This window comes from Tachysurus fulvidraco, chromosome 5, assembly GCF_022655615.1.
Source record: "Tachysurus fulvidraco isolate hzauxx_2018 chromosome 5, HZAU_PFXX_2.0, whole genome shotgun sequence".
Classification (NCBI taxonomy): domain Eukaryota; kingdom Metazoa; phylum Chordata; class Actinopteri; order Siluriformes; family Bagridae; genus Tachysurus; species Tachysurus fulvidraco.
In genome coordinates this window covers 24,429,448-24,446,881 of record NC_062522.1, presented here as the reverse complement: position 1 = coordinate 24,446,881, position 17,434 = coordinate 24,429,448, and the positions used below count along the sequence as shown (strand labels likewise).

The window sequence follows — 17,434 nt, the reverse complement described above, 5'->3', positions numbered from 1 at the left end:
TTTGAACTAACAACCTGTTAACATGCAAGTAATTTATGAGTTGAATAATTTTTCTGTGTTACTGACATCTGGTAGGAACCTCTGTGTGTTCCATTGTAATTTTATGGCAGTACCAGGTTGGAATGAGCAGCTGTTTTTAAAATATATGCCTTATACTGTACTCTGACCTAGAACTCTCTTTTTCTCTTGACCTCTTACAGATATCAAGGCAGACTGATCACAGATTGATCAATCCTGAGCATCAAATGTCCAGAATGAGACGTTTATTTGTGTGTGTTGGTGCACTGCTGATTTTAGCAAACATCATGGAAGCGAGGCCCAAAGCAGGTTATTCTAAATATAAACATTTATATATGCTCTAATTTTTTTAACAGAAATCTACATCAAGTTTGACTAGCCGTAGGGCTATCTACACATACTGCTGATGTTTGCTTTATTGCTGATAAAAAGAACAACATATTAGAAATGAGAAGAAACTACCCAATATTGTGTTTAGTTTTGTATATTGGATGTTACTTATAAGCTAAACCTAAAGTTTTTATCTAGTTGTTACTTAGTTCATGATTAGTCAAGTCAACATTGTTTACTATTATCATTGTTCACTGTGTCATCAAGCATTCTGTTTGTTTAAATATGCTTTGATTGTCTCTAAGTTTTTTTTTAATTATACCTCTATAACCACCCTTTTCTGGTTGCACAGATGGAAATGAAAAGTGTAAGTCTGGCCCGGTTGACCTTGTCTTTATAATTGATGGCTCGCGCAGTGTTCGACCACACGAATTTGAGACAATGCGCAAGTTTATGATTGACATCATCAGTGAGATGGACATCAGCCCCAATGCTGCCCGTGTCGGTGTTGTTCAGTACTCCAGTCAAGTACAGAATGTATTTTCCCTGAAACAGTACATCACCCATGAGGATATGGTCAAGGCCATCAAAGATATCATTCCACTGGCACAGGGCACGATGACAGGCCTGGCTATCCGTTATGCTATGAATGTGGCATTCTCTGCTGAAGAGGGGGCTCGGAACAATGTGCCTCATGTAGCAGTGATTGTTACTGATGGGCGGCCTCAGGACCGTGTTGCTGAGGTAGCTGCGGCTGCTCGAGAGTCTGGGATTGAGATTTTTGCTGTAGGTGTAGCCAGAGCTGACATGACATCCCTGAGAGCCATGGCATCGCCACCTTTTGAAGACCATGTCTTCCTAGTGGAGTCCTTTGATCTCATTCACCAGTTTGGGCTCCAGTTCCAAGACAAGCTTTGCAGTAAATATTATTTCCATAATAATTCTGCTACAGTAAACACATATTGGATCTTGTTCAGAAACCTAGTTTCCTCTAGCACAAATTCTGCCAGGGCCACATCAGCATTTTTGTGAACATTGAAGGCCACAAAGTAAGCTATTAATTTTGTCTATAACATAATATTTATTCCAGTACCATTAACTTAGACTCTCGAATTAGAATACATTTCTGCAAATTTTTTAAAATACATATCTGTAAAGAAAGACATTTAAAAAGAACCTGGGCCATTAGACATTATATTAGATTGACATTACAAGCAGAAATATTATACAAACATATACTCCCATAGGATAAACTTATGATTTCAAATTATATCTAATTTAATTGGAATGGTTCGGTCTATGTATTAAAATGTGCTATGTTTCTTTAGAACTTGATCTTTGTGTTGAGTCTGACCATGGATGTGATCATATCTGTGAGAGCTCTCCTGGCTCCTATCAGTGTCTCTGTCTGCCAGATTACACACTCCAAGACGATGGCAAGACCTGCAAAGGTATGTATTTTGGTGGACAGCTATTGTGGATTGTGCCTAAACATAACTGAAAAATAATTTGTAGTTCATTTAAGCAGAATTTTGAATGTTATGAGAGCACTTGCTTTTATATGCTTAACTTTTGTTTCAGCTATTGATTTGTGTATGGAGGAAAAGCATAACTGTGAGCAAATCTGTATCAGTTCTCCTGGGTCTTTCAACTGTGACTGCAACATAGGCTATGCACTCAATGAAGATGAGAGGACCTGCACAAGTTAGTGACAATATACTTACATGTACAGATATGTGTGTGTTTACTTCAGGAGCAATGGTTTAAGCAGCAGCAGAAACAGATGTGACTAAATACTTCTCCTAAATCAGTTACAGACAAGACAATATAATTATTATGATTAGCTGGTGTTCAAATTAGACTACAAAAAAAAAAACAAAAAAAAAACAACAAATCAATGAGTTAACTACCTATATGAAGAATTTTTTTGTGAGATAAATTGCTAAATGTAAACATTTAAATGTGTATCCTATATCTTTGTAAGGCCTTATGTGCACTGTTAAACACTATACAAATAAAATTGTGGAATTGAACTTCCAGAGCTTGGACAACAGTTTCCACATCTGCTGTGGACAATTTTTGCAGTGTCCACTAAACTCAGTAGGTCCAGATTATGATAATTTTACTGCAAAAGGTCTGATGTGGCTGCAGGTTTTCATTCCAGCCTAATAGGAGGCACACCTGATAGCTAACTGGAGACCAAGATGACTCCGGCTTTGTTGGAATGAAACCTGCAGCTACAGTGGCCCTTTGTGCATAAGACTGAAGACCCCTTAATTTTCCCTTCATTTTATTTAGATTTAAAATTTGTCAATTCTTAGAAATTTTGGTGCTGTACATTTTTCTATTTACAATTATTTTTGTAATTTAAAAAAAATATTTTTATTAAAATATTTCACTATAATAAAAGTTTTATTGAGGAACACTTTTTTTTTATATTAAAAAAAAAAATACACTACAGTATTTGGTAACCAGAACCCAAAAGATTAAAGCAAAACCATTCCATTCCATATAATGTTTTGATATAAAATGTAAAATCATGCCATCTTTAAAAGCCTTAAACACAAATGTGTGTTTATAATTTACCCATAACTTTAGCCATAAAATATATGGCATGTTGAATACCACAAGTGCTTAATACCATTATCAAAGAGCAAAAGGTATTTGTTGTTTATTTAAATTTATCGTATAGTCATTTTTACAGTTTTAATTTATTTTGCTAAACCTTTTATTTTAGAAGGCTTATATATTACTTTGATGGATATTTATATTATTTATCTATTCCCTTAAGTTACATTTTCCCTAATCTGTTAACCAACAAATTTCTGGAGCTTTTTTTTTAGAGTATTATTTTAAAATAATTTTCTACAAATGTATAAATGTAAGATTTTTTAGTACTTTCTGCTTGTTTTCATATAGTATAATTTATTTTTCTTTACTTTTTCCAGTGATAGACTACTGTTCATTTGGAAATCATAGCTGTGAGCATGAGTGTTCCAGCATCCTTAATGGCTTCAACTGTTACTGCAAGGAAGGATACACTCTGAATGATGACAAAAAGACCTGTACAAGTTAGTGATGCTTAAAAACCTACTATGCTTTCCTGCTATTACCCAATACACACACACACACACACACACACACACACACACACACACACACACACACACACACACACACACACACACACACACACACACACACACACACACACACACACACACAGTTAAAGAGAGGGGTGGACCAAATAACTGAAACACCATTCAGACAATTATGCATGACTCAGTTTTCTGAAGAATACTTAGGACTCAGAACTAGAAAATACCATTATAAATACAATGTACTTTATTGTAATATAAGAGATTATGATGATTCTTGTTTTCTGTAATATGTTTATTAATGCACAGATACATTAGTCATTGTTATTGAGCTTATTATCTATTAAGTGAATAGCTTACTTTTTGCTAGAGTATATATATGATACTAATGTTACAGTAAATGGCACAATGTAACCATTTTTACCTTCTCATATTAAACTGATTTATGTTATAGGATAATGGGGTTGTCAAATGTCAGCCAATGTTGAGATTTATATCGGTAATGATGCCCCCTTTCATTTTTTTACCTAAAAGACAGGTTGTGTGTCTGTGAAATCTGCTCAGATAAGGATCAAAAACACTATTATTTCACAGACACACAACCTGCCTTTTCATTCTAAGAATTGAAAGTGTGATTTATGTAGTGCGAATAATGAGGTAAATAAATCTGTCATTGAGGCCTCCAGGAGGTTTTACAGAACGAGAGACAATTACTGGGACAAAATGTTTATACACTGCATATCTTTGCAGTGTCTCTCATAAATGTCACCTGGTGTTTCTGTTGATTTGTTAAACTTACTCATGTTAAATGGTATGGATTCTGTGTAGTGTTGGATGATGTTCATATATTATACTGTACATACACAATTGTATTGCTACTCTAAAGCCTTCAATTAAATGGCTTAGAAACATCATAAAGTTCTGCTAAAATGTGAGATTTACTGCCATGTAGTAACGTTATTTAACATTGATTTGATTTCTACAAAAATGAACTTTTTTCATTTTAACTGAAGTGCAAAACATTGTCAAATTAACACACAAAAAAAAGTTTATTAATAGTATACTGTACCAGTTGTTTTATACAATAACTACAAAAGCTACATAGCTGGAGCCTCACTCATGGTACAGTCATGAGCATGTACTGAATATGAAGTTGCTGAAAAAAATGAATACTTAACTGCTTGCTTACCCACCAGTGATCGACTACTGCAAATTTCACAATGATAGCTGTGAGCACGAGTGTGTGAGTGTGCTTCAGAGCTTTTATTGCCGCTGCAATGAAGGATATACTCTCAACGAGGATGAAACAACTTGTGCAAGTCAGTGAGGGCAACCAAGGCTCACAATGCACACACACAGTAATTTTGCACAGTAATAGCTAATGGTTTATACCATTAACAGTTAGTTTTTTCTTTCTCTTCTAAATTAAGTGCAACTACTGTTACATATTATTCTCTGCCTGTTTCAGTGATCAACTACTGTTCATTCGGAAATGATAGCTGTGAGCACAATTGTGTGGGTGTCCTTAACAGCTTTTTCTGCCAGTGTAATGATGGATACAAACTAAACAACGATGAAAGGACCTGCACAAGTTAGTGAAGCCCGATCTCAGTCCTCTACCTACACAGACATTTTCTTTGAACATGTGCTAAAACTCTGCTGTAAATGTACAGCTTTTTTGCGTAGTTAATTTCTATCATATTTTCTTCACTTGTTGAGTGCAAGTAATCTAAAATAAGAACAACCACATTATCTTAAGTTTCATGTTTTCATACATGCTTGTGCCTGTATAATATGCACCTCTTGCTCCCTTACTGTGTCAAAAATAATTAATCTGCTGCAGTCAGTAAACTGCTGTTCATTCAGAAATAACTGTGTAGCAGCCTGTTCAATGTCTTTTCACTCAAATGAAGGACACATACTAAACAAAAATAATAGAATTTTTACATGTTACTGTATATTCTCAGTCGAAATCCTTCACCCAAAGAAAATTTTTAGGAGATTCCAGACATATAAGAATTTAAGGATTTTTGACAGACCAAACATCTCTATTCCATCTGGCTTTAACTACAGTATATGTCTTGACCTGTCTCACATTATGCATGGGAAAGAAGAACACCCAAAATCAGTTACTGTACCTCAGGGTTCCCAAATCCCATGCATTTGGCATGAGACACATACTTACATATTTTGTCTCACACCTTCACGCAAGTACATCGCATCTCAATAAATAACATACCAACATATAAATAGTGGCAAAACAGCTCATATGATTCTTTTCCCATATGATTATTGAGAAGGTGTGGAGTGTAATTAGACCAGTGAAGCCCTGCAACCTCTTGATTGGAGCAGTTGTAATCATTATGATTGCAAAAATGTCCTTTAATGTATTTTAAGAAAAGAGAGGGTAATAGTATGGTAATTTGGGTAATATTGGGTAGATACACCACTAGCATTGATCTTAGAAACAGTTTCAAAAAGTTAATCTAGTACCATATTACAAGTAAACAATGATTAAATTAAGATAATCTGAGTGATTTGGAGTTGTGGCTGGCTCCACCAGTTACTGTAAATATTAAAAAAAAAAGGTGTTAAACAGGGAAAGAGAAGGTTTTAGTAAATTAAGTGTGTGTGTTTGTGTGTATGTGTATGTTGTTTTGTCTTGTTTGGCTAAGTTAGTATTGAAGAATGTAGTTTTTTTTTTGACAGAATTTCCTAATATCCTGATTTTGTATTCTTAACATCAAATTTAAGAAACCTAGTGTTGACTTATCTATCTATCTATCTATCTATCTATCTATCTATCTATCTATCTATCTATCTATCTATCTATCTATCTATCTATCTATCTATCTATCTATCTATCTATCTATCTATCTATCTATTTGTGTGTTTGTATTTTCATGCAAATTTTACCCCCTAATACTTGTTTTTGCACAGCACAGCAAGGATATTTGATTAATAAATTTTACTCTGGAAACAAAACCATATAATAAATTATATCTGAGTTACATTGTCCACTGCTAACTGTAACCTCCAGGTTCTTCGTTGTCTCTAAGAGTAAAACCCTTTTTTCCTGTTGGCTATTTGGGCTTTTTATTTATTTATCTATCTATCTATCTATCTATCTATCTATCTATCTATCTATCTATCTATCTATCTATCTATCTATCTATCTATCTATCTATCTATCTATCTATCTATCTATCTATCTATCTATCTATCTATCTATCTATCTATCTATTCATTCATTCATTCATTCATCTATTCATTTATTTATTTGTTTGTTTGTTTGTTTGTTTATAATCTGACATGCTCTCTTAACTGAGAGGCCTTATGTAGACCAACGTGTGCCTTTCCAATTTATTAACAACCAAATGAATTTACCATTGAAGAAACATTATTAAAAACAGGATGTAACAGAAATAATTTCTGAGTGTGATAGCAAAGAGTGTACAAAGCATATGCCTACATAATGATAAATTGAGGAAAAAAGGTCTTCCTGAAATCACTGACTGTGATATAAAAATATGCTATAATATACATAATATGTAATAATTACTGTGTAAATTAAATCTGTTATTTATGTGGGTCTGTTCCAGTGATTGACTACTGTTCGTTTGGAAATGATAGCTGTGAGCACAAGTGTGTTAGCATTCTCAACAGCTTTTACTGTCACTGCAATGATGGATACCAACTCAATGATGACAAGAAGACCTGTACAAGTAAGGAGAAATGACAAAGCACATACTGTATTTAGAACCTTTTAGCGCTGCATGATTTATTTAAATTTAATGCTTTTTTTTCCTTTAAAATACTAGTCTTGAAGAATTTCAATTTTCTCACCTGTGAAGTATAAAAAAATCATGTGACAGAAAATTACATTAGTTAGTTCTTTGTTCCAATAATGTAAGTCAGGTGAATTGGTAACAAAAAAATTTTGTATTATATTGCTTCTCTGTTAATGGGATAATAATAGTTTAAACATAAAAAACTGTCATGTCCCTTAATGGAATCTGTATTATAGGTAAGTATTATAAATTGGATTCTAAATTGTTTCCAGTGATGTGGGCATTGAATAAACTGCATCTGGATATGATCAAGTTTATTCAGTCCATTTTTTCTCATGCTTATTTTTAATGACCATTGTGCAGTAGAATCTGAAAGGTGTCAGATACACGCCTGCCATAGATGTAGCTCCATTGCCCCATCTATTCTGGTCAGACTGGCAACTCAATCACTGGTTTCAGGACTATTATTCCACTTGTCTTCACGGACAATGGCTGATGCTATCTCCCGCCTACATTAAAACTCTGAGACACTTTAACTTGGGTGCCGGGTCAACAGATGAGGAATGAATCATGGAGGAGTATTTCAAGGAAGTGCTCCAGTAGGGTTGCATAAAACCCTCCACCTCACCCACTGGCTAAATCTTATTTAGCCTTTTCTAACAGCCAATACAAATAGTGTTTATGCCATTCGGGATTTCAGTGCCATTGCTCTTCCTCACATATCCCTACTGCAAGGCAACTTCAAGCACCAGGTGTGGAACCCTGCGGACAAAGAGCCATGTCTCAGCTTAAAAAAGCCTTCATGACTGCCTCTGTCCTCAAACACCTGATCCTTACAGATCATTCATAGTGGATGTTTCAGAAACACTGGATGGGCTGTCCTCTCCCAGTGCTTCAGAAAGCAGGCACAAATTACATCCCATATCTTTGATCTCTCATCAGCTGTCAGTGCAATTCAGACTTAAGCAATTGCTATAAAAATGTCACTGGTGGAGTGGAGACATTGAATGGAGATGGCTGAACATCTTTCTGTCATTCATGGGTGCCATAAAAATCTCGAGTTAAAAAGCTCTCTATAAAAATTTCTCTCACGACACATTGCTTAGGGGGCCTAATCAAGCTGTCCATCAAACTAGAAATCCATCTTTGGTAGTATTAATAGTATTAACTAAACTGTAAAGCATAAGAACATCATGTCACCTGGAGATGAACTGGCACTGATCTTAATCTCAACACAGTAGTATTTCACCATATACTGTAGTGTGTGGCTGTAGAACAACAGTAACCTTGGAATTTTTAAGTAGGGGGTATAGTCAGTAGGGGATTCAATCAGTCATATGTCTTTTCTATGCTGTACCTTACTTTGTGAATGTTGTGGTACCACACATAAGATCTACATATCCTGGTGAAAGATACTGATTATGTGTCTGTAAAAAATATTTTAGATACATAATTTGACTAGTTACATTTACACACAAAAGCTGTACACTTAAGGGTACCACCTCTTGTACAGATAACCGCTTTTGATATGTATATACAACTATCCATTTCCATAAATGATGCTTAATGAAGCTTGTTCTATCTTTGTCCTTCTAGTGATTGATTATTGTTCATTTGGGAATCACAGCTGTGATCATGAATGTGTAAGTGTATTAAATGGATTCCAGTGCCACTGTAATGATGGATACACACTTCAAGGCAATGGAAAGACCTGTCATGGTATGTATGGACCAAATAAATGACATAATTTTGAAGTACATAATTTGAAGTGATTTTGTTATTGTGAATGAATTGCATTATTGTGAATTATAGCATATTTTTATTCTAATGACAAAATGTTAAACCCATATACATTTTTAGAATCACTGCAAACATAAAGTGATCTAGTTTTGAGGTTTTCCCAAGTGTTCTGTCCCGAACACTGGAATGACTACAAAACAACCATGTCATATCATGTATCATTTTACCAGAGCCTTTAGGGAATAAAATTATATGGCTTTTCCAGACTTCCTTTTGCTTCTGAATAACAGTTGGTCAAAGTTAGTGAGTAACAAGTACAGTTACCTTTTTATCTTTTGACAAATAAAGTATTTGATTTACTGTTTAAAAATGTTTATCTAGCAAGATTGGATTTTGAGTTCGTGGACCAATTTTTGTCCACGATTTACATTCATGATAGAATTCTGATAGTATATAAAAGTCATAGCACATCTTTCCTCACTAAGCCAGACAATTTGAGCCATCATTTTTATTCATTGTTCAAACACTGTGGGACAAGTTAATAAATAAGTATATGAAAGAACAGTAGTGATGCTTTGCTATGCAAGTGCTACTAACAATAATAATATGTTAGATAACAATAGTGATGCTTTGCTAGGTAAGCACCACTACTACTAATAATGAAATAAAAGAGAAAAACAGATTTCTGGCTTGGATGAGCAAACAGCATTTAATTAAAGCAAACAGCATGCACTTAAGCACAGTTTGGAGGGCCAGAAAAAAGTGTCTGAAGACTTTTGCGAATAAATGATTTCAGTTTTTAATACATTTTTAAAACCTCTCTATATAATATATACTATGTATACTTTATTCTTGGAATATAGTCTATACCTTTAAAAATATTTTCTTAATAGCTTTTTTAAATGCACTTTCTTTTTACGGATATTTGGCTGCTTTGACTACCAGTGCATGTAGAGGTATATTTCAAACAATTTTATCATGTTTGTTTGGTTGTTTTTTTTTGCATATTTTTTCTAGCGAACAACCTGTGTAATGTAGTAGCGCATGGGTGTGAGCACCGGTGTGTGAGTACAGCAGGATCATACCACTGTATCTGCCCCGAGGGTCATCTTCTACAAGATGACGGAAAAAGCTGTGGAAGTATGCATGCAAAAAAATTTATATTGTAGCTTAATATTTTACTCTTCCTGTTTAGGACTGGTTTGACAATATACAAAATTTGACCATAGAAGCAAAGTTTTTTTTATTTTTTTCATTTTTGCCTTATTATCATCATTATCATATATTCCCTCAATTTTAGGCTGCAGATCATCCAACATTGATCTGGTTCTTCTGATTGATGGCTCTAAAAGTGTACGGCCACAAAACTTTGAGCTCATAAAGCAGTTTGTCAACCAGGTTGTGGACCAACTAGATATCTCTGCTCACGGGACACGTGTGGGTCTTGTGCAATACTCCAGCCGGGTGAGGACTGAGTTCCCATTAAGTATGTACAAAAGCAAGAAGGAGATCAAGGCAGCTGTAATGAAAGTAGCCTACATGGAGAAAGGAACCATGACAGGGCTGGCACTAAAGCACCTGGTGCAGCATAGCTTCTCTGAAGCTGAGGGTGCCCGCGCTGCTTCAAGGAACATACCTCGTGTTGGGCTGGTATTTACTGATGGACGTTCTCAAGATGACATAACAGAGTGGGCCAAGAAGGCCAAGGAGTCAGGTGAGCTGCCTAAAATGGCAAAACACAAAACTCAGTCTTAATCCTGTGTTGACAAAACACAGATTAACAATTGCAGGCTTAACGTGTTTTCACTTTCAACATTCAATTATTATGCTATAAAATGAGTTACCTGTGTGACTTGACATGCACAAATAACACACTTGTTGTTGGTCTGCAGGGTGCAGTGCTAAATTGGTTCTCATCATACCTCACTAACAGAACCTTTTCAGTAATGCTTAATGACTATTCTTCCTCGGTTGCTCCTCTATCATCTGGTGTGCCTCAAGGCTCTATTCTTGGTCCTACTCTGTTCTCACTCTACATGCTGCCACTTGGTCAACTCATCTCCAATCACAATGTTCAATTTCATTTCTATGCTGACGACCTCCAGATCTATCTTCCTGTGATTTTGAGTAATCTTTCTGCATTGGACCCTCTCCATAATTGCCTTCAGGATATCAAACAGTGGCTTTCCCAGAACTTCCTTCATCTGAATGAAGAAAAGACTGAGTACATCCTGTTTAGCCCAGATTCCTCCAGCAGTTCTCTTAGTTTTGGTTCTCTAACACCTCAGTTTGCTCCTACCGTGCGTAACCTGGGTGTTATTTTTGACAAGGGAATGCATTTCGATAAGCAAATCAGTGCAGTAGTGAAGGCGAGCTTTTACCAGTTAAGACTACTCAGCAAGGTAAAATCATTCTTGTCTCAAGCTGACCTTGAAAAAGCTATACATGCCTTCATCAGCTCAAGGATTGACTACTGTAATGCTCTCTACACTGGACTTAATCAATCACTTCTCAATCGGCTTCAAATAGTACAAAATGCGGCAGCACGTCTTCTCTCCAACACCTCCAAACACTCACACATCACCCCTGTCCTCCACTCGCTTCACTGGCTTCCGGTGCGGTTTAGGGTGGAGTATAAGGTCCTTCTCTGTGTGTTCAAGGCCATCAATGGTCTGGCCCCAGCCTATCTCACAGAATTAATAAAGGTCTACCAACCAGCCAGATCTCTCCGCTCCTCTGGACATACCTCTCTGGTCATTCCCAAATACAATTATGAGAAGTTTGGAGGCCGGTCATTTGCCATCAAGGGACCAAAGCTGTGGAACGCACTTCCAGCACATTTACGATCCATCACTGTGCTGAGTGTTTTTAAATCGCAGTTGAAGACATATTTATTCATACAAGCTTTTAACGCATAGACCCGGTTTCAACTGCTATTTTATGGTTCATTGTGTTCTTATTGATTCTATTTATTTTGTTTTTATTGTTGTTTTACTGGAAAGCACCTTGTGCTCCTTTTGGCAGTTGTAAGGTGCTCTATAAATAAAATTTGATTGATTGATTGATTGACTTAACAAAAAAAATGTACAGTGACATAACAGTTAAATCTTATCTTAGCTGCTAAAATAGAACAATATAAGTAATACCTACTGATACCCATCCCATCTTACAGCACACTGATTGTGTGTGCTGCCTTTTTATAATTAGCATATTTATACAACAACATGAGGACATGTCAGCACATGTCACTGTGTCAATGCAAAAACCTCACTGTTAATGACAGCTGGGACCAGTAGCTACCATGGGTATGTAAAAGCCAGAGTAAGCTCAGCTTTCATAGCTTGATCACAGAGATATAGGCAAGATGACATTTTTGGTACAGTTGGATACCACTGTTCAAATGCCACTATAAGCAGTTGCCAATGTGGATGTTTCTGCCCTTTCTGAAGGGCTAATATAGTACAGATTTTGTTGTTGCTGCAACACATCAAGATAATTTTCTTAATGTCCAGTCACCTTGACTTTCCCCTACTACAAATATCTTCCTAAAACTGCACAGTGCCCCACAGGATTATTTTTTACTATTGTGGTAGGATATCATGAAGAGCTACATTTATGCTGTTTTACAGGGATTACAATGTATGCTGTTGGTGTGGGCAAAGCTGTAGAGGATGAGCTGAGAGAGATTGCATCTGAGCCAGTGGAGAAACATTTCTTCTACACCTCAGACTTCACTGCTATTAACCAGATTGCAGAGAATCTCAAACTCAATGTCTGTCCAGGTATATGTAAAAAGAGACAAAGAAAGTGGGAGAAAAATACACCAGTGACACCAAGCAGAGTAAATGTATTAGATTATTTAACACTGATAAATTATTCTCTAGCACCATCTGGAGGATGCTGTGTTTGTTAGCATTTGTACTTAAACACAGGGCCACACACACACACAGACACACACAAACACACACCGAATTTTGGATTGTGTTCTTTCTTTCTTTCTTTCTTTCTTTCTTTCTTTCTTTCTTTCTTTCTTTCTTTCTTTCTTTCTTTCTTTCTTTCTTTCTGCAGAGGAGAGTCAAGGTGAAATCGAGGTGAAGGACCCTTGTGCTTGTGACAATCTTGTGGAGTTCCAGCAGGCTACAATTGTCACTCTAAAACAGCTTAACCAGAAACATATCCTTTCTAGTTCTGTGTCTAAGTAACTAAGGTCTTTATAACAAAAATGCTATTATAGTATTAAAAATCTAAAAAATATATATAGTATTGTAATATACAGGTGCATCTCAATAAATTAGAATGTTGTGGAAAAGTTCATGTGGAAAAGGCTCCACATGACCCGAGGTAGTTCGGATAAGCGGTAGAAAATGAATGAATGAATGAATTAACAAATGAATATCCAGGTCTGGTGAGTTTGCTGGCCATTCAAGCACACCAACAACATGGTCATTTAAACAACTTTTGGTGTTTTTGGCAGTGTGGGCAGGTGTTACATCCTGCTGGAAAATTAAATCATAATCTTTTAAAAGCTGGTCAGCAGAAGAAAGCATGGAGTGCTCTAATATTTCTTGGTAAATGGGTGCAGTGACGTTTTCAAAAAACACAGTTGAACAACACCAGCAGACATTGCACCTCAAATAATCTGTGGAAAATTAATGCTCGACTTCAAGCAACTTGGGCTATGAGCTTCTCTACCCCTCTTCCAGACTCTAGGACCTTGGTTTCCAAATGAAATAAAAAACTTGGTCTCATCTGAAAAGAGGACTTTGGACCACTGGGCAACAATCCAGTTTTTCTTCTCCTTAGCCCAGCTAAGATGCCTCTGACATTGTCTGTGGTTCAGGAGTTGCTTAACAAGAGGAATATGACAGGTGTAGCCAAATTCATTGATATGTCTGTGTGTGGTGGCTCTTGATGCCTTTGAGTCCATTCCTTGTGAATTTCTCCCAAATTCATGGATCGATTTTGCTTGGAAAGCCTCTCAAGGCTGTGTTTCTCTCGGTTGGTTGTGCATCTTTTTTTTCAACACTTCTAACCTTCCACTTAACTTTCTGTTAACATGCTTGGATACAGAACTCTGTGAACAGCCAGATTTTTGGCAATGTATGTTTGTGGCTTACCCTCCTTGTGAAGGATGTCAATGATTGTCTTCTGGACAGCTGTCAGATCAGCAGCCTTTCCCCTTTGCAGGTGTTTTGAATAATTAGCTGATTGGCATGTCACCATATTCTAATTTTTTTATATGAATTGGTGGGGTTTTGTTAAATGTGAGCCAAAATCATCACAATTAAAAGTACCAAAGACTTAAACTACCTCAGTCTGTGTGTACTGAATTTATATAATACACGTGTTTCACTATTTGAGTTGAATTACTGAAATAAATAAACTTTTCCATGACATTCTAATTTATTGAGATGCACCTGCATTGGAATATAATTTTCTACACTGATCAAGTATATGTGTCCATTTTGCATTGCATATTGTAAATTGGAGTTATCTTGGACTAATATGGTTTATTTATTTATTTATTTATTTATTTATTTATTTATTTATTTATTTTGTGCAATCATGTTTTACAGTAAATACAGACAGAATCTTGTCAGACAGTGCTACTGAAGATAACAGAAGGATGAGGTGTGGTAGAACTGTGAACTGTGGTGATCACATTCGTACACTTAGTGTTCTGAATTATTGTATTACCCACACATCCTTGTTTATGACAGTAAGAGGATTATGTATTTGTTATCAATCCATGTCTTACTGCACTGTTCTATGGAAAAATGCTATCAGTAAAGAGCTTCTATGGTGCAGTACCCATACCAAGCAGATAGCAGTTGTTTATTGTTTTCAAAAAGCCATTTTTTTAAAAAAAAAAAAATGAATTGTTTGTCCATGAAAAACAAATGATTTATGATGCTATCATTTCAAGTGAGAGAAGGAGTATTTCATGAAAAATAGTCAAGCCCCTAATTCAGCAGTGACCACTGATGGCAGGTCCTTCTCTCACTTGAAATGATAGCATCATAAATGTGTTCCCAACTTTCAGTTCATAGTTTGCTATTCTTGATATGAATTTTATATTTCTTACTCCTTCTCTCACTTGAAATGATAGCATCATAAATGTGCTCCCAACTTTCAGTTCATAGTTTGCTATTCTTGATATGAATTTTTCTAATGCAATTCAAATAATTTTTTTAACTTCATTTAATGAAAATGATTCATCATTATATGATTTCATATCAATATGAGCACCACACTTACATAAGAAACAAACATTATTCCACTATACATGATCCTTAATTGTATCACTGTCAGCAATGACTACACGAATGGAGTATCTGGAGAAGCAGCTGCTCAAAAGAAAATAAGATTATTACATCATTTGCAAGAGCTTTCGGGGGATGAGCATGTTATGTAAAATTTGTTTTATATAACCAGTGGTCTGTTGATTTACATTAAGAATAACTGTGCATGACAATACATGCACTGGAGTCCTTACTACAGTATATGCAGTTTTCATTGTACCCTGTTTTTATCTGTCAGTTTTATAGCAATTATTAAAAATATTTATTATCCGTTTTTCATATTAGCACTGCTCTATAGTGTACAGTTAACTAATTTTAAATTTTTTTATAATGTTTTTGTCTAGTGATTTTATTAGAATGACAAATTCATATTTAAGGAAAAAACAACAGAATGTGTCATAGAAAAGTGTCACTACACACCACCAGTATCACATCAGTATGTCTTCACATAGATTCTGTGAGTCTTTGGAATTATACTAGGGGGATGGCACTCTTTTAATTTCAGAGATAATGTATTTCCTCAATTACTGTTTTGGTCTTGATAAAGATCGTTGGATAAAAATTGCCCAAAATTTGTGTTCCCTAAAGCTAAGACCTGCTGTGAAGGCAATATCAAATGATTTAGTACTCATTAAACAGTCAGTGAGTCTTCATGTCCTGTAGATGGCGACATTGTCATCCGGAATGAAGCCACTTCGAGGAGGAAAAGAATTGGGATAAAATTGATCAGTTGAAGAAAAAAAAATCTTGGATTGACATCCATCTGAATGTATAGAATAAATTGCTTTCTGAATTGCATTAATTTTTAAATACATCTGCTTAAAAATGACCTGGTTCAGCTATAGTTGAGAAAAGGATGCACACACCTACAGGATTAATATGAATTTCCTTCTTTTTGTTCTGAAAATGTATGATAATTATTTTACAGTGGCCAGCATGTGAACCGAATATACTGATTTTTTTTCCATATTAGTTTGAATTCTGGAGTAAATATTATTTTCTGATCTGTGTTAAACAGCTTCAGTGCAAATTATTCCTTATTAAAATAACTCCTAAATTACATTTTTTTTAAAAAAAAGTTTGATTCTTGTTTTTTATACATTTTCAAAATAAACAATTTTGTAATAAGAAATTATTATTACCATTGACAAGTTTAATAAAAAGAATTAATTAAAAATAAAAATGTATATTTTGCTTTTTGTTGATACTGAAAATATTAAGAATGTTGCTTTTTATACACAATTGCATGATTTATTTTATTTATTTATTTATTTGACCTTTTGAACATTTATGAAAAAGTGAAACATGGCATTGATTTGTAGTCATTCCGGGTTCAGGTGAATGACACATCATGAATTTGTACCATATTGGAGTTTATGTAAGCTGTTCTTTTGGTAAACATTTTTGGTAAACTATTTTCTAATAATTATTATCTGATCAACCACTGACCTAGTACATTGCATTTGAATTTATAGTGACACAACTATAACATTTTTTATGGCAGCCTCAATCAGATTGTATGTCATTTATTTGTACATTTACAGCATTTGACAGACACCCTTATTTAGAGCAACTTACATTTTTATCTCATTTTATACAACTGAGCAATTAGGGTAAGGGTTATGCTCGAGGGCCCAACAGCAGCAGTATGGGTCTTATCCAGTTATTAAAACTAATTTGGAAGCGCAAATTTGTATAGAATGTCTTGATATGCTATAGTATTATAATATCCATTCACTAAGAGAATTGAGGCACAAACACATTCCAGCATGACACAGTGTGCAAAGGTTGGAGTGGAAAGACTGTGGTGGGCTGCATAGAGCCCTGATTCAACCCCACTGTATACCATTGTGATTAAATGGAATGCAGAATGGACTCCATGTCCTCTTGTCTGATATAATAACTTCTTTCACAAAGTAGGTAACCATTAAGGATGATTTCAGTGGTGGGATACGAAGGCACATATCATAACCAGTCTGTGCTTAAAGAAATCTCTAAAGAAGGCTGCAGTGAGAAAGGTAGGTTAAAAGTGTAAAAGCAAAAGTGGCCCTAAACGTCCCATAAATTCTAATCTGTCTGTTCAGGTAAAGGTCATATCACCACATATCAGATAACTGTATTTCAGTATTTGGATTTTAGTACATTTATGAAAATG

The 17,434-nt window shown here is 35.2% G+C and overlaps 1 protein-coding gene across 4 annotated transcripts in view; it reads left to right on the top strand.

Moving 5' to 3' along the window:
* Nucleotides 1-16,438, top strand: part of matn4 (matrilin 4) — a 63,382-nt gene extending 46,944 nt beyond the window's left edge. Inside the window, exons 2-15 of one of the 4 annotated variants that reach the window (XM_027146966.2) lie at nucleotides 201-327; nucleotides 701-1,267; nucleotides 1,677-1,799; nucleotides 1,930-2,052; nucleotides 3,297-3,419; nucleotides 4,643-4,765; nucleotides 4,915-5,037; nucleotides 7,049-7,171; nucleotides 8,834-8,956; nucleotides 9,995-10,117; nucleotides 10,278-10,691; nucleotides 12,607-12,759; nucleotides 13,046-13,150; nucleotides 15,284-16,438. In XM_027146966.2, the coding sequence (XP_027002767.2) occupies nucleotides 246-327; nucleotides 701-1,267; nucleotides 1,677-1,799; nucleotides 1,930-2,052; nucleotides 3,297-3,419; nucleotides 4,643-4,765; nucleotides 4,915-5,037; nucleotides 7,049-7,171; nucleotides 8,834-8,956; nucleotides 9,995-10,117; nucleotides 10,278-10,691; nucleotides 12,607-12,759; nucleotides 13,046-13,150; nucleotides 15,284-15,342 (2,364 nt within the window). In that variant the 5' untranslated portion in view covers nucleotides 201-245 and the 3' untranslated portion in view covers nucleotides 15,343-16,438. The remainder of the gene's footprint in view (nucleotides 1-200; nucleotides 328-700; nucleotides 1,268-1,676; nucleotides 1,800-1,929; nucleotides 2,053-3,296; nucleotides 3,420-4,642; nucleotides 4,766-4,914; nucleotides 5,038-7,048; nucleotides 7,172-8,833; nucleotides 8,957-9,994; nucleotides 10,118-10,277; nucleotides 10,692-12,606; nucleotides 12,760-13,045; nucleotides 13,151-15,283) is intronic. The other 3 variants (XM_027146965.2, XM_047814205.1, XM_027146967.2) reach the window with 3 other exon arrangements.
* The last annotated feature ends 996 nt before the right edge of the window (nucleotides 16,439-17,434 follow it).